This window comes from Podarcis melisellensis (genome assembly GCF_964234715.1).
Source record: "Podarcis melisellensis genome assembly, chromosome: 9".
Taxonomy (NCBI): Eukaryota; Metazoa; Chordata; class Lepidosauria; order Squamata; family Lacertidae; genus Podarcis; species Podarcis melisellensis.
Genome location: NC_138541.1, coordinates 9,931,318 through 9,957,453, shown reverse-complemented (window position 1 = coordinate 9,957,453; position 26,136 = coordinate 9,931,318). Strand labels below are relative to the sequence as shown.

At 44.5% G+C, this 26,136-nt stretch overlaps 1 protein-coding gene across 9 annotated transcripts in view; it reads left to right on the top strand.

Moving 5' to 3' along the window:
* The window catches only part of CCDC158 (coiled-coil domain containing 158), a 51,517-nt gene that overhangs the window by 15,187 nt on the left and 10,194 nt on the right, over positions 1 to 26,136 (top strand). For 7 of the 9 annotated variants that reach the window (XM_081924764.1, XM_081924766.1, XM_081924767.1 and 4 more), the window contains 13 exons: positions 1,434 to 1,510; positions 5,210 to 5,320; positions 6,495 to 6,609; positions 8,578 to 8,697; positions 10,876 to 11,073; positions 13,517 to 13,999; positions 15,592 to 15,781; positions 18,678 to 18,836; positions 20,505 to 20,617; positions 22,737 to 22,895; positions 23,419 to 23,511; positions 24,725 to 24,841; positions 25,834 to 26,000. In XM_081924764.1, the coding sequence (XP_081780890.1) occupies positions 1,434 to 1,510; positions 5,210 to 5,320; positions 6,495 to 6,609; positions 8,578 to 8,697; positions 10,876 to 11,073; positions 13,517 to 13,999; positions 15,592 to 15,781; positions 18,678 to 18,836; positions 20,505 to 20,617; positions 22,737 to 22,895; positions 23,419 to 23,511; positions 24,725 to 24,841; positions 25,834 to 26,000 (2,102 nt within the window). The remainder of the gene's footprint in view (positions 1 to 1,433; positions 1,511 to 5,209; positions 5,321 to 6,494; positions 6,610 to 8,577; positions 8,698 to 10,875; positions 11,074 to 13,516; positions 14,000 to 15,591; positions 15,782 to 18,677; positions 18,837 to 20,504; positions 20,618 to 22,736; positions 22,896 to 23,418; positions 23,512 to 24,724; positions 24,842 to 25,833; positions 26,001 to 26,136) is intronic. The other 2 variants (XM_081924765.1, XM_081924772.1) reach the window with 1 other exon arrangement.

Sequence of the window (26,136 nt, the reverse complement as noted above, 5' to 3'; positions counted from 1 at the left end):
AGCAGTCTCTTCCCCTTCCTGTGGTCACGGGCCTGGCAATTAAGATGACACTGTGGTGAATTGTGGAGCACATACAGGACAGTTGTTGAAGCCTGTGCCAGGTGGAGAAAGAGCCAAGTAGAGGCATTTTCTTCTTTCAGCTACTAGGCGCTGGCAAGTACCTTGGAATAAGCAATGATGGGAGCAATAACCACAAGCTTATCTTGTGCAGATGTTGCTGTTGTTTGCATCCTTCTGTCTCGAGAGACAATGGACTGTGACTTTGAGGGTAAAGTTAGCAGCACCGATGTGAACTCCCCAGGGTGCAAGCCTAGGCAGTGTGTATGGAGGTCCTGGGCTGACCAGTCAACAAGGTCTGGCTGATGTGGTTCAAAGGAAAGCAGAACAATACGTTTGGCACCAGCTTGACTGCAGGAGTTAGCGGAAAGAGGCATATAAGATGCCATCCAACTGTCTTAGGAACTCGACTCTGGATTTGTGTAGGGTTTATTACTTTTCTTCTCCCAAAGATATCCTGCCAGGCAGTAGAGGCTGACAAGCCCCATATGCTCTCACTTGCCTCTACAGCAGCCTTTCTCAACCTGTGGGCCCCCAGATGTTGAACTACAAATCCCATCACCCCTACCTAGCAAGGCCAGAGCTCAGGGATGATGGGAGTTGTAGTCCAACAACAACTGGGGACCCACTGGTTGAAAACCGCTGCTCTACAGCATGGGTAGGCAAACTAAGGCCCAGGGGCCGGATCCGGCCCAATCACCTTCTAAATCCAGGACAGTCCGGGAATCAGCGTGTTTTTACATGAGTAGAATGTGTCCTTTTATTTAAAATGTGTCTCTGGATTATTTGTGGGGCATAGAAATCCGTTCATTATTTTCCCCCAAAATATAGGTCTGAGGGACAGTGGACCGGCCCCCTGCTGAAAAAGTTTGCTGGCCCCTGCTCTACAGCATGTGCAGAAATCACCTTCTCCACTGCTGTACCTACTATTGGTTTGAAACCCATCAGCTACCCTCACCTGGTTTAGCTGGCCAATCAAAGCTACTCCCTGGGGTGTGGCTGCTTTTGCATGGTGACAGCTTCTAGGAGCCCCAGGTGAGAGCTAAGTGCCAGGTGGGAACCAAAGGTGGACAAACTACCCCAGAAGGAGCACAGTGTGTCCCCCACTCTCCCGACACCCCATACACCTCCCACCCCACCACAGATGCAGCTGGAGTTATTCAGAATACACAGTCAGCACTGACTGCATGTTAATGATAAACCACCATGTGATTCTTATCAGTCTCTAAACATAGGAGTGCTGAATCAACAAACTTTGCTACCCCCCTTAATGCTTGTGTTTTATAAATAGGCTGCTGTAAGGTCCTTTATGAGATACATTTAGGTAAGGCTAATTGCTCACTTGGTTGTGACTCATGACTGTTTATTAATAACAGATGGAAGAGCAAGTGGACATGGTGAGGAGAGAATCACAGTGCAAAACTGAAGCTTTGCTTCAACAGCAACAAGAGAGGTACACGGTGCTCTTATCTTCTTCCTCTATATTTGTTTAGAAAATAATTCATAAGACTAAAATTTAGAACAAAGAAAATGACTGCATTTGTCAAAATATGCTGCCACCTTGAACTCTCGGAAGAAAGGTGAGATAGAAATCTAATGAATCATTAATCTTTAAAAGCCCATCCAGTTTCATAGACAGGGAGAGTTCCCATTTCTTTTCCCACCTCACTGCACATCCAATCTTGAGTTAGAGAAGCTGGATCTGGAGATGGTTGTCAGTTGAGACGAGGTTGGCATGGGAAATAGGTGTTCCCTCACTGCTACTACTCCTTCCCACTGCCTTCACAGTGATAAATGGAAAGGTTTGTGGCTATGCGGACAAGGATTCCAAATTTCAGATCGAAATTATAGATAATGACGGTAAAATTTTATCCAAAATGTACAAGTTGTTGTTAGAATGGAATTTAAAGGATGAAGAAGTTAAGTCGGTAATGATTCACTGGGCCAGAGATGTAGGCTATAACATACAATTTGAGGACTGGGAAAAACTATGGAAGGAAAGTTTAAAATTTACTGCATGCATGACGTTAAAAGAAAATGTTATGAAAATGTTTTACAGATGGTATATGACACTGGTAAAATTGGCAAAAATGTATAGGACATGCAATAAGTGTTGGAAATGTAAAGATAAAGAAGGTACTTTTTATCATATGTGGTGGGAATGTAAGAAAGTGAAAGACTTCTGGGGAAAGATATATAATGAAATGAAGAAGATTTTAAAATACACATTTATAAAGGAACCAGAAGTCTTTCTGTTAGGAATATTAGGAAATGAGATAAAAAGAAAGGACTGTAAATTCTTTCAATATGCAGTAACAGCAACAAGAGTGTTACTGGCCCAGAAATGGAAACAACAGGAAATACCGACTGTGGAAGAATGGAGAATGAAGCTGTTAGACTATGCGGAGCTGGACAAATTGACAGGGAAGATTAGATATTTAAGAGACCAAAAGTTCATCGAGGACTGGGGGAAATTTGTGGAATATCTGGAACATATAAGTGAGGGACAGATAACGCTAAAGGGATTTAAAGAAGCACTGTGAAAAATTAAGAAGTATTGTCTAAAGGGAATAGAAAGAAAGATATAAATAATGTCAATATAAATTTAAGAAATGCGTAATTTAAATAATAACTACGGATGATTTACGGAAAAGCTGAAGGAAGTCCAGAAAAGGAATAAGTTGTGAAAAATTTGATGTGAAACTAATATGTTTTTGTTTTTGATGTAAACTAATAAAAATTTATTTTAAAAAAAAAGATAAATGGAAAGGTGAGTAGCAGGGATGGAAACTTCCAGCCTTCTATGTTCCCCCTTTGTAGGAGATGAATTGAGGATTGAATCTGTAGATTAAAATTTAAACCTCCTATCCTGTGTGTAGGAAAAAGACAAAATGTCAGCAGGCTGAGAAGTCTTTTTAGCAAACACTTCTATATTTTTGCATCTTACTAATGCTTAGGAATTAGGTTATTTCACCTTTTAATCCCTTTTATTTGTGGTCTGCTGACCTCCTCTCTTAACCCCAGTTGCAGAGAAGGAACCACAAGTTTTTAGTAAGATAAAGCAAAAAAAGGTTTACTTCATAGCTGTCAACTTTTCCCTTTTCTTGCGAGGAATCCTATTTGGAATAAGGGAATTTCCCTTAAAAAGGGGAAAAGTTGACAGCTATGGTTTACTTACATTTCAATGCAAGCAGGAAATACAGCAAAATAGTATGCAGAAAACGACTTCCAAGTTACAGTAAAATAAAAGTTGGTAGTCTTGGCAACTTGGCTGAAACCAGGAGCTTCAGCAAAACATGTTTGCTTAGCTTGGAAGCATGATGGAAGAGAGTAACTCAGAGGCAGGAGGAAGTATGAAATATTATCTCCTTTGCTACATAATTCCTGCCCAGAGGAGTCCGGGGAAGTGGGCACACAGAGGGTCCTCTTTGGAAGTTTAAGAACCCTCTCTGTACTAGCCCTGTGCTTGTCTAGCGAAACCTGATGGCTGAACTCCCATCAGGGATAAATGAAAGACTTTCCTCCCATGGGGACCGGGCTGTGTGCAGAATCTTGGGAACGGTAGTTTACCCCTCACAGAGCTGCTATCCTAATAATAATAACAATAGAATCATAGTTGGAAGAGACCACAAGGGCCATTGAGTCCAGCCCCCTGCCAAGCAGGAAACACCATCAGAGCACTCCTGACATATGGTTGTCAAGCCTCTGCTTAAAGACCTCCAAAGAAGGTCTTTAAGCAGAGGCTCCAAAGAAGGTCTTTAAGCACACTCCTTGGCAGCAAATTCTACTGTCGAACAGCTCTTACTGTCAGGAAGTTCTTCCAAATGTTTAGGTGGAATCTTCCTTCTTGTAGTTTGGATCCATTGATCCGTGTCCGCTTCTCTGGAGCAGCAGAAAACAACCTTTCTCCCTCCTCTATGTGACATCCTTTTATATATTTGAACATGGCTATCATATCACCCCTTAACCTCCTCTTCTCCAGGCTAAACATGCCCAGCTCCCTTAGCCGTTACTCATAAGGCCTCGTTTCCAGGCCTTTGACCATTTTGGTTGCCCTCCTCTGGACACGTTCCATTTTGTCAGTGTCCTTCTTGAACTGTGGTGCCTAATAATAATAATAATAATTAATTAATTATATCCCGCCCTCCCCAGCCGAAGCCGGGCTCAGAGCAGCTAACAACAGTAAAATGATACAACATTCTAAAATCAGTTCATTATAAAATCAGTTCAAATCAGATTAATGGCAACCATTGGGCTAGACTTCTGTGAGGATTGCCAAAGGAGGGGGTCAGGCTGTGCCTTGGCCAAATGCCTGGTGGAACAGCTCTGGTGGAAAGATGTCAAGTCCCGCAGGGCCCTAGTCTCCTGCGACAGAGCGTTCCACCAGATCGGAGCCACAGCCGAAAAAGCCCTGGCTCTGGTTAAGGCCAGACTAACCTCCCTGTGGCCCGGGACCTCCAAGATGTTTTTGTTTGAAGATTGTAAGGTCCTCCGTGGGACATACCAGGAGAGGCGGTCCCGTAGGTACAAGGGTCCTAGGCGGTATTGGGCTTTAAAGGTTAAAACTAGCACCTTATACCTGATCCTGTACTCCACCGGGAGCCAGTGCAGCTGGTATAGCACCGGGTGAATGTGATCCCACAGCAAGGACCCCGTAACACTTAACAAACTTCAGTTCCCAGGATTATTTGGGGGGAAGAGGTGAGGTGTGTACCCAGCCTAGATTGTCCCCAAACACAGAGCTTTACTTTCCCTACAAGAATGTACGATCCCAGAGACAGTAGAAATCAAGCAACCTGCTATCTGCATTGCTTCATCCTAAATTATTTCTTTATCACTCTAAAGCATGACTGAGGGCTTGCCCACACTTCTTCTTGTGCTGTGCATAGAAAGCATGAGGTTGAGAGGTTTTCTCCTTCACACACCCTTTTTAGGCACGGGTCAAAACAATTTCCCCCTTGCCTTGTTCCTTTCCAAAAGAAAACCCATTCTTTACCAGCGGAACAAATTTTTCTCTGGGGAGCAGTGGGAAGCAACAAGACAAAGTGAAGTGTGGATAAGACCTCTGTTTTTGCCACTGCCTTCTCTACAGATAGATCACTGATGTCTTACTATTGCATTTCTGTTTCTTGTGGGGGCTTTTTAATAACAGTGTTGAGAGACTGATAAGTGCGCATGAACAGGAATTGGAAGCTCTGAACGAAAAGCTGAACAGCTCTCGCAGCCATGCAAGCAACATCGAAAGCCAGCTGGAGATCATCCAGTAAGTGTCTCAGTAATGCTGTTCTGCAAGTACATCACTGAAAAGTTGCAAGTAAACACTGTCTGGTGAATACACAAAAGCCCTTGATTATACCAATACCAGGACACTGATTGTTTACTAGATTTCTCTTAGGATTCATTAAACCTTTTAGGGTGAGAATTCTGGGGTGGAAGAAAGCTGGTTAGGACCCCTGCCCACCTGCTTTCCCAGTGTATTGCAGTATAAATTTAAGTAGAAAAGAAATTCTAGTGACACAGTAAGAATGTGTAGTAGACCATAGCTGCAGCAAATTTAGGGCTCATTCACATTTTTGCTTTACCCGTATTTTGAATGTATTGTATTGTGTATGAATTAATTCCCCCAGGTCCAATAACTTTTTTCATTGTTCGGTGGCTGTGTCATGCCAAAAACTGATCTTACCTGCTGAATTGAACCTCGGTTAAGCAAAAACTCTCTTCGGATTTTTCACACATCTGTGAAAATCCAATTCATTGTGCAATATATTTTTTGGAAGGCACAGCTTGCAGAATAACAATAAAAGCTATTGGAAATGGGATAATCAGTTGTTGTTGTTGTTGTTGTTCATTCATTCATTCTCCGCCCATCTGGCTGGGTTTCTCCAGCCACTCTGGGCTGCTTCCAGCAAAATATTAAAATACAATAATTCATCAACTATTAAAAGCAGTACACCAGGCTTCCTCAGCCTTGGCCCCCCAGATGTTTTTAGGCCTACAACTCCCATGATCCCTAGCTAGCAGGACCAGTGGTCAGGAATGCTGGGAATTGTAGTCTCAAAACATCTGGAGAGCCAAGGTTGAGGAAGCCTGCAGTATGATCAAAATATGAGTCAAGTGAAAGTGCAATTGAGCCCCATCCTGCACTCTCTACACAATATAAATGTGAACGGCACAATTAAAGTTATTTGGAATATTAGGAATCTGAAATATTTTATCACCCAGTAGTAAGCCATTGCAGGTGTACTGAGGTTATAAGTCTGTTTTATGTATTCCATTTCTGAAGGGCTTGGGAGCTGGGATAGCTCTGTTGGTAGAGCATGGGGCTCTTAATCTCAGGGTCGTGGCTTTATGTCTGCACCATCATCTCTGTACATGTTGCACTTTCACATTGGTTTCAGGTTGTTCACTTTCTCTCTTCCTTCTACTATATTTTTTAGAGAGCAAGCAAGAAACCAGAACTCATTGTACATGCGACAGATCAGTCAGCTGGAAAGCACTGTGTCCTCGCTGCGTTCTGAGCTCCGAGAATCAAGGAGGATGTCTCAGGACAAGGTGGGTTGCAAAATGATGTTGGCGAGACACTTGCAAATTAAATTCTGTGTATGTGTTCTGTGATCGTGAATGTAATGCATTTAGTATTATCCGCCGGGACAATATAACACCGGTCCTAAAGGATCTTCACTGGCTCCCAGTACGTTTCCGAGCACAATTCAAAGTGTTGGTGCTGACCTTTAAAGCCCTAAACGGCCTTGGTCCAGAATACCTGAAGGAGCGTCTCCACCCCCATCGTTCAGCCCGGACGCTGAGGTCCACCTCCGAGGGCCTTCTGGCGGTTCCCTCACTGCGAGAAGCAAAGCTACAGGGAACCAGGCAGAGGGCCTTCTTGGTAGTGGCGCCCGCCCTGTGTAACGCCCTCCCATCAGATGTCAAAGAGATAAACAACTACCTGACATTCAGAAGACATCTTAAGGCAGCCCTGTTCAGGGAAGTTTTTAATGTGTGACATCTTATTGTCTTTTTGGTCTTTGTGGAAGCCGCCCAGAGTGGCTGGGGAAACCCAGCCACATGGGCGGGGTACAAATAATAAATTGTTGTTGTTGTTGTTGTTGTTGTTGTAGTAGTAGTAGTATTTTAGGGTGGTGAAAAAGGTTTGTCCTCATGTTTCTGGTCTCCAGACTTCTCACAGTGGAGGAACACAAAGAAGGGCCTTAGACAATGATTGCTTAGAGGAAGGTTCTACAATGGTACCTTGGTTCCTGAACGGCTTAGTTGTCAAACAAATCGGCTCCCAAACGCCACAAACCCGGAAGTAAGTGTTCCGGTTTGTGAACGTTTTTTGGAAGCCGAACATCCGACATGGCTTCCATAGCTTCTGATTGAGTCCAGGAAGCTCCTGCAGCCAATTGGAAGCCGCACCTGGGTTTTTGAACAGGCTCCCAGAACGGATTAAGTTCGAGAACCAAGGTACCACTGAAATTTTGTCTTTTAAAATTTAGAGGCAATAATTCACGCATAGTCATTGGACTTCCATTCCCAACTGCAGCTTAGATTACAAGTCACATTGGGCTGGGCAGGTTCTTTCTTCCAAGTTACAAATGAATGATGTTTTCTCTTATATAGAAAAGTCCAAGAAATCAAATAACAGGTAGGCTGATCAAGGTGACATTGCAGTGGATATCAATAGGTTTTTTTGGTAAAGTGATGCAGTACGTGCTTTATTGAGTTCCACATGCCTTTCATTTACTTTTTCATGTATTGATCACGGAAGTGAATCACTAAGCACATGTATTCTTGCAATGAATGGGTGTTGGTCAAGAACACAGGTGAAGTTGTGCTGAGATTTGATTGATCTATGAATTGTGCCAGTTTTCCAAACAAATATTTGGAAGTATTCTGTTAATGTCTTAACAGCCCAGTCCACTTCCAGATTAGTATCAGATGTTGTTTTAGCAGCCATAGTGAAAACTAATAACAGGACTTGCTTTCTACCTCCACCAACTAAGAGGGTGTTCAATCAACCAAAAAGATTCAAGCAGGCAATCCAAATTATGTGCTGAGGGGGAAAAGAGAATCCTGAAAGCGGTGTCAACTTTGCAAACCAACCAGACTTGCATTATGTCTTGCTTTGCACTATTTATTGGTTGGACAGTTTTAATTACTTTGCACAATTCTAGTTTTTGCTAATCAGAAGCAGCTAGTTGCTCTGTAGGAACCTGAAGGCCGGCCCCCGAGAACTGCAAATACCCACCCAGGCACCTTTTGGATTCCTGACAATTCAGGAGGCACATTCCATATACTGTCAAATGTGCCTTCAAAACTGCAGGCTAGAAAAAGCTTTTGTTTAAACAGAAAGGAGAGCTAAGGTTCCCAGGAAGCCGAGTTCTGCTCCTAGTACCTCATTCTGTGGTACCACATTTGTCCTGTTGGAGAAATTTGATCACAGCACATATGCTACCCCCTTCTTCCTCGTAGAAATCTGGCTGTAAGGCTATTTTGTGTGTCTTTGTGTTAATATCTTAGATAGAAGAACTGGAGAAACAGCTGCATTTGGTTCATTCTGAGATGGCGGAGGCTCAAAATGAAAGGGACCAGTATAGCCAGGAAACTGGAAACTTGGACGATCAGGTTCAGCAGTTGGTGGTAGGCATCTGAGACTGAATCACTTCCATAAAGTTTGCTTTTTGTAAATCACTTTATTAATGGTCCAGCTACGTAAGTAGATCAAATTCCAATCCTTTCTTTGAAACTGGGGGACACCAGAGCTTGTAACGAAGAGCCAGATTTAATCTGCATGCTACATAAACCCTCCACTACATAAAAAAAGGAAAACACACATCGGAAAATTCTTTGAGAAAGTTGAACAGTTAGCACAGATCATTCAGGACTTGGAAAATGGTGCTGGGGAGGGTTCTTTAGCTGCATGCAAAAGAACATTACACAGGCATAGTCCGAGGAATGCTGTTGACTATCACACAACGCTCACATAACAGGATTCATGAGAAGTCTGAATTGTTAGCTTCATTTAGGACAGGAATAATTTCGTTGTGAGTTGGGTACATCAGTCATAAGTAAGACTAAGCAAGGGGTGGTGGTGAAAGGCAAGATGGACATTGGGACAGGGAAAAGAGGAGCTTCCTATACCCTTACGCCATTTTTTTCCCTGAACACCCCCGCCTAGCTTTCCCAACTTGCTTTCCCACTCATTAGGGAAAGGGAGCTGGGGGTGGCTCTTTTCATCATGGTGGGGGGAGCACAGATGGAAAGTAATAGGAAACTTCTTAGGCTCCATCTCGTCTTCAGATTACAGCCTTACTTTGGGGGTGGAGAAACATTTTAAGGGAAGAATATATGTTGACCTTTAGCCCAAATCAAGGACGACATTTCAGGTGTTAATAGCTAGCCGATGTCTGCCTGCCAGACAGCCAGCGTGTTCTATCATCTATCTATCTATCTATCTATCTATCTATCTATCTATCTATCTATCATCTATCTATCTATCTGTCATCTATCTATCTATCTATCTATCTATCTAATCTATCTATCTATCATCTATCATCTATCTATCTATCCATCTATCTATATCATCTATCTATCTATCTATCTATCTATCTATCTATCATCTATCATCTATCTATCTATCCATCTATCTATATCATCTATCTATCTATCTATCTATCTCTCTCTCTCTCTCTCTCTCTCTCTCTCTCTCTCTCTCTCCCGATACTTTGGATACTGTAAATACTTGAAATCATACCCTATGTTTAATTTGAGCTGGAGTTCATTGTGCATTTAGCTTACGCGAATGAGTCACTCACCTAGGTCCGCCCTGCAGGATTAGTCATTTATTATTATTTTTCTCAAAGAATTTAAAAGAAAATATCATCAGGAATAATAACTATTGCACTCTTCCTTCGAAAAGGGCTACAAAAGTGACTTAACAAATAATTGAAACAAACAAGCAAAAAGCAGTTCCTGTCCTCAACAACCTAAGAAGACACAACAAAACAGGAAAATGGATTGGGTGGGAGGAAGAAATGGCTGTTAATAAATAAGTAATTAAGCAAAACCCTGTTCTTGGTTACAAATTCTCATTAGGACAAGCTGTGTCGATGGAGACTTAGGGTTGCCATATTTCAAAAAGTGAAAATCTGGGCACAAAAGTTCTCTCTTTTTTTGAAAATTTTTGCAATTTCCACCTGGGCACTGTTTCTGACAGCTGAGTCCTGGAATCCCAGCTACTGTATGTCCAAAATATTTTGGATGTATGAATACAGAATAAGATTTGAAAAAGGGTAAGGCACTGCTGAATATGATTGTATAAAAAGGGAACACAGAAAAGGGAGATGTGAGGAAGTCAGGAAGGAAGGATATGAAAATAATAAGTAAGAAACTGGATTTATATGTCTTTTTTAGGTCTTTTTTCTTCTATTTTCTATGTTTTGTATGGCTTTTTTTGTTTTTATTTGATTGTGATAATGCTTTTTCTTTTTTTTTTTCTTTTCTTTTGGTTTGATTGTGAAGTTTGTTCTACTGTTTAAAATTCCAATAAACATCTTTTTCAAAAAAAACAAACAAAATATTTTGGATGTATGGCAACCCTAGATGGAGTGATGTGGCATCCCTTCTCCTCTCTCCTCTGCTGCACCCTGCCAGAAAGGCTGCTGCCAGATGGAGAGATGGAACGAGGAGCCTGATTTCCCAGCAGTGCTAATTGTGATGCCTCTCCTCTTCTACAGCCTATTGTAATGGCTGTCAATTAGACCCATGGAATACTTTTTGAAGCTTTATTTAATGCTTGTGAAACGCCCCGCCTTTCAGAGTGAGCTTCATAAGAAAGATATGGAGCTGAATCTGGAAAAAGAGCAGAACAAGCGGCTCTGGGATCGGGACACCGGCAGCAGCATCACCATTGACCACTTGCGGAGGGAACTGGACAACAAAAACATGGAACTGCAGCGCATGGAGTCCATCGTGTCGTCCATGAAGATGGAGTCCCAGGGGCAAATGGAACGTCAGGTCAGGAAAGGTGGCCCAAGCCGGGAACAATGCAAACGCCCGCAAGCATCCATACTGCAGATTGTATAGGTTCCTGATAGCCAAGTGATGCTGCTAAACCCTTCAATTAAAGCTGGAGGTGTGCTTCACTCCTGTGCCTTGTGGCTTAGGGCCCTCATATTTACGGGACCGTCTCTCCTGGTATGCCCCGCAAAGGACTTTAAGGTCCATGAATAATCATAGCTTAGAGGTCCCGGGCCCTAAGGAAGTTAGATTATCCTCCACCAGGGCCAGGGCCTTCTCAGTGATGCCTCCGACCTGGTGGAATGCTCTGTCCCACGAGCCCAGGGCCCTGCAGGATTTAACCTCCTTCCGCAGGGCCTGTAAGACAGAGCTTTTCCACCTGGCTTTCAACTTGAACTTAGCCTGATCTTTTATTCCCCTTCCTTTTCTCCCCCTCCCCTTTTTATGAAGATTACCCCCTCTGTGATCCCACAGCTAATTCTCCCCTGGTCTCCACGCTGGCCCAAATAGGACTAATTTAGCCAGCTAGCCCTGGTTCTCATCTAATGTTTATTGGATGGATTTTCCCCCTAAATTGATTTTGGAATTCTGAATTTATTGTTATTCACGTTTTATACTGTTGTTTTATGCTGTTTTTTGTTGCATTAATTAAGTGTTTTAAATTTGTTGTTAGCCGCCCTGAGCCTGGTTTTTGAACCGGGAAGGGCGGGGTATAAATAAAAATTTATTATTATTATTATTATGCCTGCAGTGGGTTATGTTGGGCAGCAGCGGAGGAAGCCGCTCAGGCGCCTGGGGCGGGGTGCCCAGGGGTGTGGTGATCCGCCCATAGGGGCATGGTGCACCGCGGGGCCTCCAGAATCTGCCTGCCTCCTCCCAGTCAGCCTTCCTGCAGCTGGGGCAGCAGGCAGACTGTTTGGGCAGCATGGAGCCTGTGCGTGCCCAAGCCACCGTGTCTCCCAGGAGAGACGTGTGGCTCGGGTGTGCTGCAGGCCCCGTAGTGAGTGCCGCCTGGCATTTTGTCACCCCCGCCCCTCGGTGGTGACGCCCAGGACGGACCGCCCCTACCGCACCCCCCCTTCCTCCACCCCTGACATTGGGGCTTCAGTTGTGGGCAATCTATGGGTATTTCTTCAACTGGCCTGCAGGTGGCATGATTGCTTTTGGAGTTAAAGACCGTGGTGGGGCTGCAACTACAGGAAAAATTGAGGCACTGAGCAGTTGGACCAGGCGGTACTGTAAGTACCACAGCCCTGGACATCTCGTTTTTGTGCTCAGATGAAATAATTTATTTTAATGTTTGTGACGAAAAGTTTTTTGGGGCAGCATCTGCTTAACCCAGCCTGAATGATACCATCCAAGTGTGTTGTGAATACAATGGTCAGCATGCTGACCAACTAGGATCGAGGAGATAGGCAGGTTCAAATCCCCACAAGGCACATTTTGGCCCCATTGATCTCTCTGAGCCTAGCCCACCTGTTGTAGTGGAAATAAAATTGGGGGGGTCGTGGAGAGAGCTATATACACTGCCTTGACAGCCATGGAGGAAAGACAGGATACAAATAATAATAATAATAATAATAATAATAATAATAATAATAATAATAATTTATTATTTGTACCCTGCCCATCTGGCTGAGCCTCCCCAGCCACTCTGGGCGGCTTCCAACAAAGATGAAAGATACACTAAAATGTCACATATTAAAAACTTCCCTGAAATGTGATAAGTAAAGGAGGAAGCCATACTGATGCACTGTTAAAGAGCGCTTCCTCTCTTTTGGAAGCGTATTTAAGTTCTAGCAACATTACCCCTTTTCTTCTTTCAGTGTCCGTCTGAAGCTGAAAAGGTTTTGAATCTGTTGAGTCAGATTAAAGCCTTGTTTGAATTCTGTGAGGCCTAGTATTTCATGCGCTGCTGTGAGGGAAGGTCTTTCAGCCATTTGGCAAGAGGGGTGGCTCAGAGCACCAGACAGCTTGGTGGGTGTTAAATGCCACAGAGGTGGCAAGGAAAGGGAGCCTCTGGCCCTCTAGAAGTATCACAAGATATATTTCCCCCCAAACATGGTTTCCATCCAGGAAACCACGCTTTGCCGTAGAGAATGGATGTGGCTACCAGATATCCAAAACTTGCTAGATGCTGTCTTATGAAAAAGGAAGAAGTGGTTGAGAACGGGCAAGCAAAAAAGAGATGGCGGGAGTGACAGGGTGATGAGGAAATCCTGAACAGGTGCCTAGAGGAAAGGTCCACTGGAGGAGAAAGTGGACAAAAGCATTAAGCCCACCCCTCTGATCTGAGGCTCTGTGGGGGAAGGGGAGGCTACTGACTTGACCCCACATACACTTCAGCCCCTGTGCCTCTCCAATCCCACCCCGGGCAGTCAAAATTGTAATAACCTCCCTTGATACGATGAAAGCATCTGGAACCTTTGTCCCCCGCCAGATGTCTGCAATTAAGGAAAAGAACGAAAGCATCGAAAGGATGGCCTCCATGGCCTCCCAGCAAGAGTCCACCAAAGAGATGCTCCGCAAAGTCGTGGAGGAGCTGACGGAGAAGAAGGTGAGCTTGGAAGCAGCAGAGAAGCACGTGGCAGAGCTGACCTCGTGCCTGCAGGAGAAGGAGAGGGTGATCGAGGCGACCAACGAGGAGATCCAGAAGCTGCGCGGGCGCGTGGACGGGAAGCTGCAGGAGCTCCAGGTGCTGAAGAGCGAGAGCGACCACATGCGGAGCGTGCGCTCGGATTGCGACTCCCTGCGGCTGCAGGTGGCGGAGAAGGAGAAGGTGATCGAGATCCTGCGGAAGCAAGTCGAGAACATGACTCAGATCGTGGGCCAGCACAGTCGGACGGCTGGGTCGATGGAGATGGAAAAATGCCAGCTGGCAAAAGAAGTCAACGACAAGAAAATGGAACTCCATGAGCTTAAGGTGGGCATGTTTGGCTGTTGTGCGGGGAAGTGTTGGTACCTTTTAAAAAGATAAAGCTTTTCTTTTGGTCATGGGAATTCTCAGTCAGAAAACTAGACCAGAAGAGCTAGCTTTAAACAGAATGCTTGACTAAATGCACATTGGTCTGGGAAGACAGTTCGTATGGCATGTCTTTAGTGCAAACAATTAAACCCCTGTGTTGCAAACAATTATCAGTAATATCCAAGGCAACACGATGACCAAGTACAACAATGCGATGTCAGTGTAAACTCTTTATATAATCTATACAGAACATTGAACAGTATGAAATATATGAAATATGCACTCTGCAAAACCAAATAAAAAGAAATCTTATAAATCTCTGAAAGTCACAAATATGCACTCTTGATGGATTCTCTTAAAAACATAGAACAATTGCTATGGAGCAGTGGTCATAAAGTTATGTAACTATACAATTCCATTTACCATATAGATGGGTTTATGAAGCATTTATGTATCCTTCTGCTGTGCTGAAGAAGAATTCCACGAAACAGTGGGTATATCTGGAATCACTGTTCACTACGTCTCTTTGCGGACCATTTCGGCAGTGTTGGACGTCATAAAACAAAGCTTTACGGCTTGTTTTCACCAGATAAGAATCTGACCCATTGCTTCTTTCAGAGACTTGCATAGTCTACAAAGACTTTCAGAGACTTATAAGACTTTATTTGGTTCTATGTTTTCAAGAGAATCCATCAAGAGTGCATATTTTGTGACTTTCAGAGATTTATAAGATTTCTGTTTATTTGGTTTTGCAGAGAGTGCATACTGTATTTCATATATTTCATACTGTTCAATGTCTTTAGTGCAGCCTTCACTAACACGGCACCCTCCAAATGTTTTAGGCCTCAACTCCCATCAGCCCCAGCCAACACCACTTTAGTGGCTGGGGCAGATGTCACTTGTAGTGCAAAGCATTTAAGGCCCAGCAGGTTGACGAATGCTGCCTTGGTGGTATGGATCAAAAGGGCCCTTCCCACAGCTGATTTTGCTCATTTCAATCATTTAAAAATATAGTTGTGTCTCTGGATTAATCCATTGTCTGCAAGGGTTGAGGGGGTCTTGAATCAGGGGCCCAGGCAGCCAGAGTCAAGCAGCTTACTGTGGCAGTTTTCCAGAAGGAACTGCTGGCCAGCTCTCTGCTGACCTTGGGCACCATCACTGCAGATGGCCTGAGGATGCTATTGCAACTAATAGCTCATCAGTGGTCAGGTAAATACAGTAGGCCCATGAGTATAGCTCTGGCCGAACAAATACTCTAACTCTCATCTATCGTCTCAGTCTTGAGCAACTTGTCTTTCGGACAAAGACTGTGCTATCAGCACCCTGCTGTCAAAGTGGTGTGTCTTTTCCCATTCTGTTCTCAAGCTTAGAAATTACCATTTTCTAGTCACCTGTGGCAAGTAAGAATTGTTTTCCAGGTGACCAGCTATGGAGGGAAGTTTTGCAGAAGTTGTGTCCCCTCCTCCTTATTTAGGCTAGCCCTGTGAAGGTCAAATGGGCTAGCACGTTTAGTCAAGGAGCATAAAGGAGAATTAGCTTGTTTTATTTAGATTTTGCTGGACAAGAAAGACATCCAGGTTCGTGAGCTGGAGGCCAGGCTGAGCGAGATGGAGCTGGAGAAGGTGAAACTGATGAACGCCAGCTCTGAGAGGCTCCGGGCACTGAAAGAAGTAAGCATGGAAAAAGAAGAGCTGATGAGTGAAGTAAAAAGCAGCCGCATTGAGCTCGCTACGCTTGCAGGTATGGACCACCAGACAGGATATTGTTCACCTGCTTCATCTTTCTTTGGGTTGCCTTCACAACCAAACAGTACGCACCAGCAGGAAGGCCAGATTGGCCCTGCCGGTGCATTTGCACCGTCCTGCTCTATCTGCTGCCTCATTCCTCCCCTCTCCGGTGTGTAGCAGTGACTCAGCCAGAGGTAGGTCAGGTTAGCAGCACAGCCCCACCACCCACACCTGTTGCATCCAAACTCCAGCTGCAGACCACACCGGAGTGGCAGGTTCACATCTGAAGCTCTGTTGCTCACAGAAGAATGCAGGAGGGGTGTCTTGTCTTTTGTGGCTTGCAATGAAGTGATTTGGTTGATTCAGGTGCTAGAGGACCTGCCTTCTCGAAGGCAGAGAAAGCGCAGATGTTGCTCTCCTATTGTGCTATCTCAATTCTTCAAGGAGACAGACTATCCAGTGGTTCTCAACCTGTGGGTCCCCAGATGTTGTTGGACTACAACTCCCATCATCCCTGACCACTGGTCATGCTGGCTAGGAATGATGGGAGTTGTAGTCCAACAACATCTGGGGACCCACAGGTTGAGAAACACCAACTGCCTGCCTGGGGTGCTCCGTTACTCTCTTTCTCTCTCTCCTACTGCTATTCTGTTTTTCCTTGTATCTTTGCATTTATATTTGTGTGGTGTATTTTTCCCCCCTGCTGAAACTGGATTTGCTCTACATGAGCTAAATTTTGCCTTGCTAAGGATCTGGCAAGAAAAAGATACGATTTATGCCTTAGTAGATCTCTACTAAAGACTTTTCCTGCATTCTGTGTCTTCTTTTTTTTATATAATATTTTTATTAACAATTTTTGTTTTAATAACAATGCCAATAAAACCATACAATATTACATCTCTTAACATAGATCTTCTCACTTCTTTGGACCCCCTCACATCTCCCGCTCCTGCGTTCCTGTATAAAGTTTTGTTCAGCAAATTTATCCCCTTATTTCTAATCTTGATATCTAATTTTCCAATATTATATCTCTAGTTTTAACTATCATTTTGTTCAAATCTTAAACAATTTAAATATAACCAACATATTCCAAATTTTTATCTTTTCATAGATTTATCTTATCTTCATAATTCACTTCCTCTGACTTAATGGTGCCAAGTTGTTTATACTCTAGCATCCTTCTTAACATTCATACAATTTACAATGTTTTTGTAAATAAGTCTTAAATTTCTTCCAATCTTCTTCCACCGTCTCCTCTCCCAGGTCTCGGATTCTGCCGGTCATCTCAGCTAATTCCATATAGTCTATCAGTTGCATCTGCCATTCTTCCAGTGTGGGTAGATCTTGTGTTTTCCAATGCCTGGCGACAAGTATTCTTGCTGCTGTTGTTGCATACATAAAAAATGTTCGGTCCTTCTTTAGCACATTCTGGCCAACAATACCCAAAAGGAAGGCCTCTGGTTTCTCCTGCATTCTGTGTCTTGTTGGAATTCACGTGCCTGTCAAAGTTCCGCTGCTCTGCTGAACAAACAATGAGGCAAGGGTGTCCCAGGTCTTGGGGCACTGGTTCTCGACAGTGCCAACTCCAGGCTAATGCAGTTAATAGGCCTGAATCTTTCCCCTCCGGGAATATATTAACTTAAAATTCAGTGGCCCCATAGCCTTGTACCAGCCCTGCTACACACCTGTAATACCCTGCTTTGAGGTCCTGCACTGGCTACTCCCCTTCTGTGTTATACTGTGTTATTTTCAGTTTACTTTATAGACCAGGAAGAGGAGGGGAAAGATATCTATATTTCTTTTATAAATCATGGAGTTCTGCAGATACCATCATTTTTAATTGATTTTTCCAATCCACACATCCCTCTTGGGAGTACGTTTCTTGCTCTGAAATGGCCCCAGTAGAGATCTGTACTTAAAAATTAAACCAGGAATTTCTGAATAATAATAGCCCAGTTAAAGATCTTCCTTTCTGGGGCAAGGTTCTTAGGATTGCTTAGGAAATGCACGGCATTTACCTAGCTACTTGGGAAGTAAGCTCCATTGAATTCTGTGGGATTTAATTTTAAGTAGACCTGTAGAGGCCTGCAGTGGGAGGATCAGTTTACACACTCCACGTGTTCCTCTAAAAATTGATGGCTGCCGAACCATTGCAATCAAATAATTCAAAGTGAATTGGTTACATTTTCCTTCAAAATTATAGGAAGGGATAAATACAAAGTATGTCAGCTTCACTATCTCCTTCATTTGATGCAGCTATTTTATTTCCAGTATAAACGGGACTCTGTTTTTGTAGCTGATTCTATACAGCAATGCCTACTTTGTGTATTCACAGAGTGTAGACATGTTTGTTATCCTCTAGCCTGAGAGATTCCTGAGGACCATAGCTCAGTTGGTAGAGCATGAGACTCTTAATCTCAGGGTTGCGGGTTCAAGCCCCATGTTGGGCAAAAGATTCCTGTGTCGCAGAAGGTTGGACTAGATGACCCTCACGGCCCCTTCCAACTCTGCAATTCTGTATTTTGGTCCCTAAACCTGAGGCTTCCCAGTTCTGTGCTACTTGCTTCAGAGGCTTCCTCCTCCCTCCTTGCTTCCTTCCTGTCTGCCCTGGAACCTCACTTACAATTTGCTCTGTGACTGATCCACTTCTGATTCCACCCTCAATCCAGTCCTGTCATACACTTGGTGCTGCCATGTAGAACCTTAAATACTGCTCCTCCAACTGGTCCTTGAGATACGTATGTTGTGTTCATTTCTGAGCCCGGCTTCAGCTGGGGCGGGCAGGATATAAATAAAATATTCTTATTCTTATTGTTGTTGTTGTTGTTGTTGCTGTTGTTGTTATTTCATTCACATGTGTTTGGAGATACGCAACGCTGTGACTTCATTGTGACTCTTGTGCCCTGCAGATGAACTGGAAAGTATGAAGAGCAGCTACCGAGATAAAAGCGAAGAGATGGAAACCACTGTGGGCAAGCTGAGAGTGCAACTGAAGTCCGCTCAGATTGAGCTGGAGCAAACCAGGGCCACTGTAAAGACTATGGAAGGATCTGATGGCCACGGTAATCGTGGAAGTGTTATTTCATTTTGTTACCTTTCAGGCAGAATTTGTAAACCTGTTTTGTTTCGTCATTTGATATTTCTAGTACAGATTTTCAGATAGGAAAAATGCTGTGGACAACACTTAATCAAAACGGAGTGTTCAGTGTAGATTATTATAAAGCCATGAAACTGATGAATCTTGTAGCTAGAGATGATCAAAATTAGTGGTTCCCAAATTGTGAACGAGCATATATGTAGAGCTCATGTGGGGTTTGCTGTCAAAATCACAAATGCATGTTTTGCTAGACAAGCACAGGGCTAGTACACAAAGAGTTCTTGATCTTCCTAGAGAGAACCCTCTGTGCATGGTCACTTCCTTGGTTTCCTCTGGGTGGGAACTCTATAACAAAGGAGACAATCCTTTATATTTCCTTCTGCCTGTGAGGAGACTCTTTCCACCATGCCTTCAAGATAATCACACATCAATGACTAAGGCTCCTGGTTTCAGCCGTATTAGCTAAGACTACCAACTGTTAGATGCTCCTGCCAACCTAGTAGTTCGAAAGCACGTTATAGTGCAAGTAGATAAATAGGTACCACTGCGGCGGGAAGGTAAACGGCATTTCCGTGCGCTGCTCTGGTTCACCAGAAGTGACTTAGTCAAGCTGGTCACATAACCTGGAAGCTGTCTGCGGACAAACGTCGGCTCTCTTGGCCAGTAAAGCGAGATGAGCAGCGCAACCGCAGAGTCGTCCATGACTGGACTTAATGGTCAGGGGTCCCTTTACCTTTACCAACTGTTAGAAGTATTTTTCTGCACATTGCTTTGCTGTATATGTTGCTTACATTGAAATGTAAGTACCGTAAACCCCTTTTCCATTTATCTTACCAAACAAACCAAACAAAAATATGGTTCATTCTCTGCAGTGATGGTGAAGAGAAGTCAACAGACCACAAATAGAAGGGATAAAAAGGTGTAATTGCCTAATTACTAAGCTTTAATTAGCTGCAAAATTTACGTATTTTAATCTGCTGAAAATTCTTCACCCACCTTTCCTTTTTGTATTTCTCCCACATATTTGGGATAGGAGGTTTAGATCTACATCTACAGATTTACCGGGTAATCCTCAATCTGTTTCCCACATTTTAACCATCTTTCCCCCTCTCCAGAGAAAACTGAAAAGGGTGGGGTAGAAATCTCTTAACAAAGAATTCTTAGTGTTCTAACCAAACTACAATTCCCCGGTTTCGGGGTAGATTTGTAGTGTAGATGCTTCTGTTTACATAAGAGCTCAGTAATGGAATTGTGGTTTTTGTGTGTGTGTGTTTTGGGCCCATGGACCAATCCCAGAATATAGTTTACATGCTAAGTAAAATTAGACCTACATTCTACACTGCCATTCCTTACTGCCAGCCTTCTCAATCTGAAACACCTTCAAGCTATTTGTGCACCCTGCCTACCATTTGAGAACAGTTGGGTTAGATCATTAGTCGTTATAGTATAAATATACTTTAATTATGCGCACTGTATTCCTCTCATTTGAGACATAGTAGAATAATGTTATTTTTGCCCAGGACAAGAAGCCTTAGGCCCTGCCTCCACTGAAAGCTCAGTATATTACCCACAAGGCGTTTCTTAAACTCTGCTGTGAAACACGATGCCGCTAATGCTTTGGAAATCTTGTCTTTTATAGCAATGAAAGTTGCAATGGGGATGCAAAAGCAAATCACAGCCAAGCGCGGACAGATAGATGCTTTGCAGAGCAAGATTAAGTTCCTGGAGGAAGCAATGACCAACGCAACTAAGGTCTAAACTGCTAATATACATAATTTAGATAAATGTGTCCCAGTAGAATGGCTGGACCAAATTATAACATGCCAAAGCCATGCTAAAATGAGTGTTATCGGTGTAAATCTGCCTTGAACGTATTTATTTTGCACAAGCAAAGATACTTACCGGGGGGGGGGGGATCAAATGTACTTAACTAAGCTCACAAATCCCACTGAGCATTATCTTAGGGTTGGTCCTTTTGTTAAAAGAGCCCTCAGGGTACTTGTGATAAAGCAGCATTTGCTAGGAGAGTTCAGTCAAAATATGTACAGTGGTGCCTCGCAAGACGAAATTAATTCGTTCCGCAAGTCTTTTCGTCTTGCGAGTTTTTCGTCTTGCGAAGCACGGTTTCCCATAGGAATGCATTAAAAATCAATTAATGCGTTCCTATGGAGACCGCTTGCCAGGCTGGCGGTGCGGAGAAGGGCTTTTCTCCCCACCGCAAGCCTTCAGCACAGGTACGGGAACAGAGGGGAAGGCGTGCAGCTCTTCTCCTCTGTTCCCGGGGCTTGCGGTGGGAGGAGGGTTTTTCCTCCCCACCGCCAACATTCAGAACAGCATTCTGAATGTTGGCGGTGGGAAGGAAAACCCTCCTCCCACCGCAAGTCTTCAGGATAGCCTTCCGTAGACTGCCGGTGGGGGGGAGAGACCTCCTCCCGCCGCAAGTCTTCAGGACAGCCTTCCGTAGACTGCCGTTGGGGGGAGAGACCTCCTCCCGCCACCAGCCTTTGGAGCAGCCTTCCGAAGGCTGCCGGTGGGGCGGAGAAACCTCCCGCCGCCAGCCTTCGGAGGAGCCTTCCGAAGCCTGGCGGGGGGAGGAGGGCTCTCCGCCCCATTGCCAGCCTTCAGAGGAGCCCTCCGAAGCCTGGCGGGGGGAGGAGGGCTCTCCGCCCCATCGCCAGCCTTCGGAGGAGCCTTCCGAAGCCTGGCGGGGGGAGGAGGGCTCTCCGCCCCATCGCCAGCCTTCGGAGAAGCCCTCCGAAGCCTGGCGGGGGGAGGAGGGCTCTCCGCCCCATCGCCAGCCTTCGGAGGAGCCTTCCGAAGCCTGGCGGGGGGAGGAGGGCTCTCCGCCCCATCGCCAGCCTTCGGAGGAGCCCTCCGAAGCCTGGCGGGGGGAGGAGGGCTCTCCGCCCCATCGCCAGCCTTCGGAGGAGCCTTCCGAAGCCTGGCGGGGGGAGGAGGGCTCTCCGCCCCATCGCCAGCCTTCGGAGGAGCCTTCTGAAGCCTGGCGGGGGGAGGAGGGCTCTCCGCCCCATCGCCAGCCTTCAGAGAAGCCCTCCGAAGCCTGGCGGAGGGAGGAGGGCTCTCCGCCCCATCGCCAGCCTTCGGAGGAGCCCTCCGAAGCCTGGCGGGGGGAGGAGGGCTCTCCGCCCCATCGCCAGCCTTCGGAAAAGCCCTCCGAAGCCTGGCGGGGGGAGGAGGGCTCTCCGCCCCACCGCCAGCCTTCGGAGGAGGTCCGAGGACAGTGGGGAAGACGTGCTGCACTTCCCCGCTGTCCCTGGAGATTTCCCTATGGGCTTTTGTCTTGCGAAGGAAGCCCATAGGGAAATTCGTTTTGCGAAGCACCTCCAAAACGGAAAACCCTTTCGTCTAGCGGGTTTTCCGTCTTGCGAGGCGTTCATCTTGCGGGGCACCACTGTAGATTGTTTACATGAAACCCACATAGAAGCATCTTCCTTTGGCTAATAGAAAGGACAGAAGATCAGTCAAGCTGATAGGGCATTTGAAATGGAACAGTATGTCAATGTTGTGATAGCTTTTACAGGGAGGTTTTGAATTTGTTAAGTTGTATATTTCAATACTGATGTATTTTTTAAAAAAATTTCCCTCTGTACATTTGCTTTATCACATTCTGAGTTGGGACCAATGATCACATCCAGCTAGAATATTTAACCTACCAGCTGGTATGCAGATACAGAATTCTGATCAGTTTCTATGTGTTACCTCATAGAAGTGGGGTCATTGTCCATTTAATCACAATCTTACTAAATTCCAGGAAATAATGATCAGAAATTAGGATTTTGAAATCAAAATGCAGTGCTGTGTTTACCTTTCCTTCAAATTTTGTTCTATTCTTTCAACTTTGTCCATCTAGGAGAAACATTATCTGAAAGAAGAGAGAAATAAGTTAAGCCAGGAATTGAGCTGTGTGGCTTCTTTAAACAACAAAATGGCCGGAGAGCTGGAGGTTCTTAAGTCACAGGATAAACGGTTGAGAGAAAAACTTGCTACCATGGAGGCAGCACTGGATAAAGTAATAATAATAATAATTTATTTTTTGTACCACGTCTATCTGACTTTGTATTATTTTGTCCCTGGTATTAGTAGACATACTGTTTGTTTTGAGTTGTTATTAGATGGCATACTTTTTTATTATTTTCTTCCACATATATTTATGCCAGTTTGTAACCATCTTTTGATCCCAAGCTTTTTTTAAATCACATGTTCAGTTTCTTAGGATTTATTTCCTTTTTTTGTACCACTCAGTATACTAGCAACCAAGCCACCAAACAGGACTGTGGCTGGTATTTAACTCAGTTTTGTTCAGAGTAGCCCCATTGAAATGAATGACCGTGAGCATTGGCGCCATTAATTTCAGTGGGTCTGCTCTCTGAGCAAAACTTAGCTGAATACCATCCAGTGGCTTTTAGGGTTGTTGTTTTTTGAAAAGCTTGTGTGAGTTTACCAAGAAAAACTCTTCAAGGGCCCCAAATTCTACTGATAATACACAAATTTCCCTCATGAGGGTGAATAATCTCCGCCTTTTTCTCTCACAGGCTTCTATGCAGTTTGCAGAATGTCAGTGCATTATGCAGCGGCAGGAACAGGAAGCGATGCGCTTCAAGCTTCAGCACACTTTAGATGTAAAAGTAAGTCTTGGGCTTCATTGAAGAGGTGCACTGGGAGCATATCCTTTACAACTAAATTTAATTTTTGAAAGCCAAGCTTATCTCTTACCCCAGTACATTCTTAATGCATGCCTACACCAGCGAATTATTGCGCACTTTGTCCCAAAGCATACTTTTGGGGGCAGGGGGTAGCTTGCGGTGTCCAAACTGCACCCCATGTTTCCCTCAGAATCATAAAGTAATAGAATCGTAGAGTTGGAAGGGACCAACCCCTACAATTCAGGAATCTTTTTGCCCCGCATGGAGCTTGAACCCACAACCCTGACATTAAGAGCCTTGTGCTCTACCAACTGAGCTATTAAGTCCGCTAATGAAAGCTGGTGCCTCATAATTTGCCTCGTAATTAAAACTTGTACGAGCCTTTCTGCAACATTGCTTATGCATAAATCCACTCTTGACTGAGCCCTAAATCAGTGTTTCCCAACCTTGGGGCTCCAGCTGTTTTTGAACTACAATTCCCATCATCCCTGACCACTGGTCTTGCTAGCTAGGGATGATGGGAGTTGTAGTCCAAAAACAGCTGGAGGCCCAAGGTTGGGAAACACTGCCCTAAATGAATAGAATCAGCCTGGTCCAGCAATTTCAAAATGGAAGCTTCTTTCAGGTAAGCAGTGGCAAATCTCCTCCCGGTTTCTGAATATCAACAGTTTTTATGTCGGATCTGTATCCATTTATTCTCAACCAGGGTGGCATCTATCGCTTTGTGGGATGAGCAGGTGTATGAGCCTTTGATGGCATAGCTGATGTTACTAGCTTTTATAATAGTTCTTCCTGCGTAGATACGGCGAGAAAGCACAGACTGGGTTGAAACATGCTTTCTTAAAAATGTGTCTGAACTGGTCACGTTTTATTTTTGAAGAAAAAGTGACTACAGAGTCCCAGTTCAGAGTGTGCTGATCATCATTCTGCAGACACCCCACCCCACCATGCAAGATCTGACCGGAGTTGGCATCTGGGTTTGTTGAACAGCCTAGTCCCCATATTTTATATTTCTATTAATTGACCCATCAATAATGCTGGGCAGCTATTGTAGATTGTAGATTAGGGAGCTCTCTGTAACTGGGCACAGGCCTAACGTTTCTCTGGCAATCTTCCATTCTGGATTCTTTGCCGAAATCGAAGCCCTATGAGCATAATTTTTATTCCGCTTACTCAGACGCTCCTTCGTCCACAGGAGCTGCAAGGGCCGGGATACCTGCTGGGCTCCTCTTCGGTCAGGCCACGCCTTTCATCCTTGCCTCATTCCCACTCTTCTAGCGCACCAGCATCCCAAGCCTTCGCTGGCCACATTGTGAGTATCACAAAATATCCCTGCCAGGTTTAGCAACAGGTGGCGTGTGGGTTAAACCACAGAGCCTAGGACTTGCTGATCAGAAGGTCGGCAGTTCAAATCCGCGCCACGGGGTGAGCTCCCGTTGCTCGGTCCCTGCTCCTGCCAAGCTAGCAGTTCGAAAGCACATCAAAGAGCAAGTAGATAAATAGGTACCGCTCCAGCGGGAAGGTAAACAGCGTTTCCGTGCATTGCTCCGATTCACCAGAAGCGGCTTAGTCATGCTGGCCACATGACCTGGAAGCTGTACGCCGGCTCCCTCGGCCAATAAAGCAAGATGAGCGCCACAAACCCAGAGTTGGCCATGACTGGACCTAATGGTTAGGGGTCCCTTTACCTTTAACTTCCATAAATTACCGTATTTTTCTGTGTATAAGACGCCTCCTATTTGGGGGGATTCAAAATTAAGAAAATGGGGAGGATTGCCTATAGTTGATGAGCTTTGTCGGGGGGGGCACAAAGTTGTTAAGATTGCCGAAAATCGCTCGCCTGTCTGCCCAATGCTGACACTTGCATGCATCCCGAAAGGTGCAAATCGTTTGCCCTATTGCCACAGCGGCAGCCAATCATCTTCAGCCCTTGCCACAGGCACCAATAAAATGTCCAATAGCCGCTGATGATCTCCGGCTCGTGGCAGCAACCAATCCCACGTCCCACCTTATGCACTATCCGTGTATAAGACGACCACCAATTTTTGGACATAACTTTTAAAGAAAAAAACCTTGTCTTATACACAGAAAAGTACGGTAACTTGGTTAATACAGCAGTGCAGTTTAGGAAACATTCCTCTTCTTTGAAGGGGGGGAAAAAGTGAAGACATCTGTAGTATTTGGACCAGGTGGGCATCATTACCTCCTGTAGGATAACATTGAATATTTGGGGGTTTTTTTTGTTATGCTTCTGAAAAATGAAGGCCTGTTTTCATAGTATTTGAAATCCATATTTCCATTCAGATACCATCCAGGGCCAGCTGTTCTGGCAAGGACGACCCATTACGAGATTTAAAGCAGCTTCTCCAAGAATTGCGGTGTACCATCGATGAGATCCCCTCTACCATTCTCCCGAGAAGAGAAAGTGACAGCGAGCCCGATTCAATTCTGGAAGGCGCTAGCAATTTATTGTAAGAATGTACAAAAACACCATGGACATGCCTTCAAAAACGGGTGAAATCTTATTATCCATGGGTTTGGAGAAGAATGATTCATTTCAGAAAGGAATGATTCTTAGGCAAGGGACTTTCTGCTCATACAATGTGC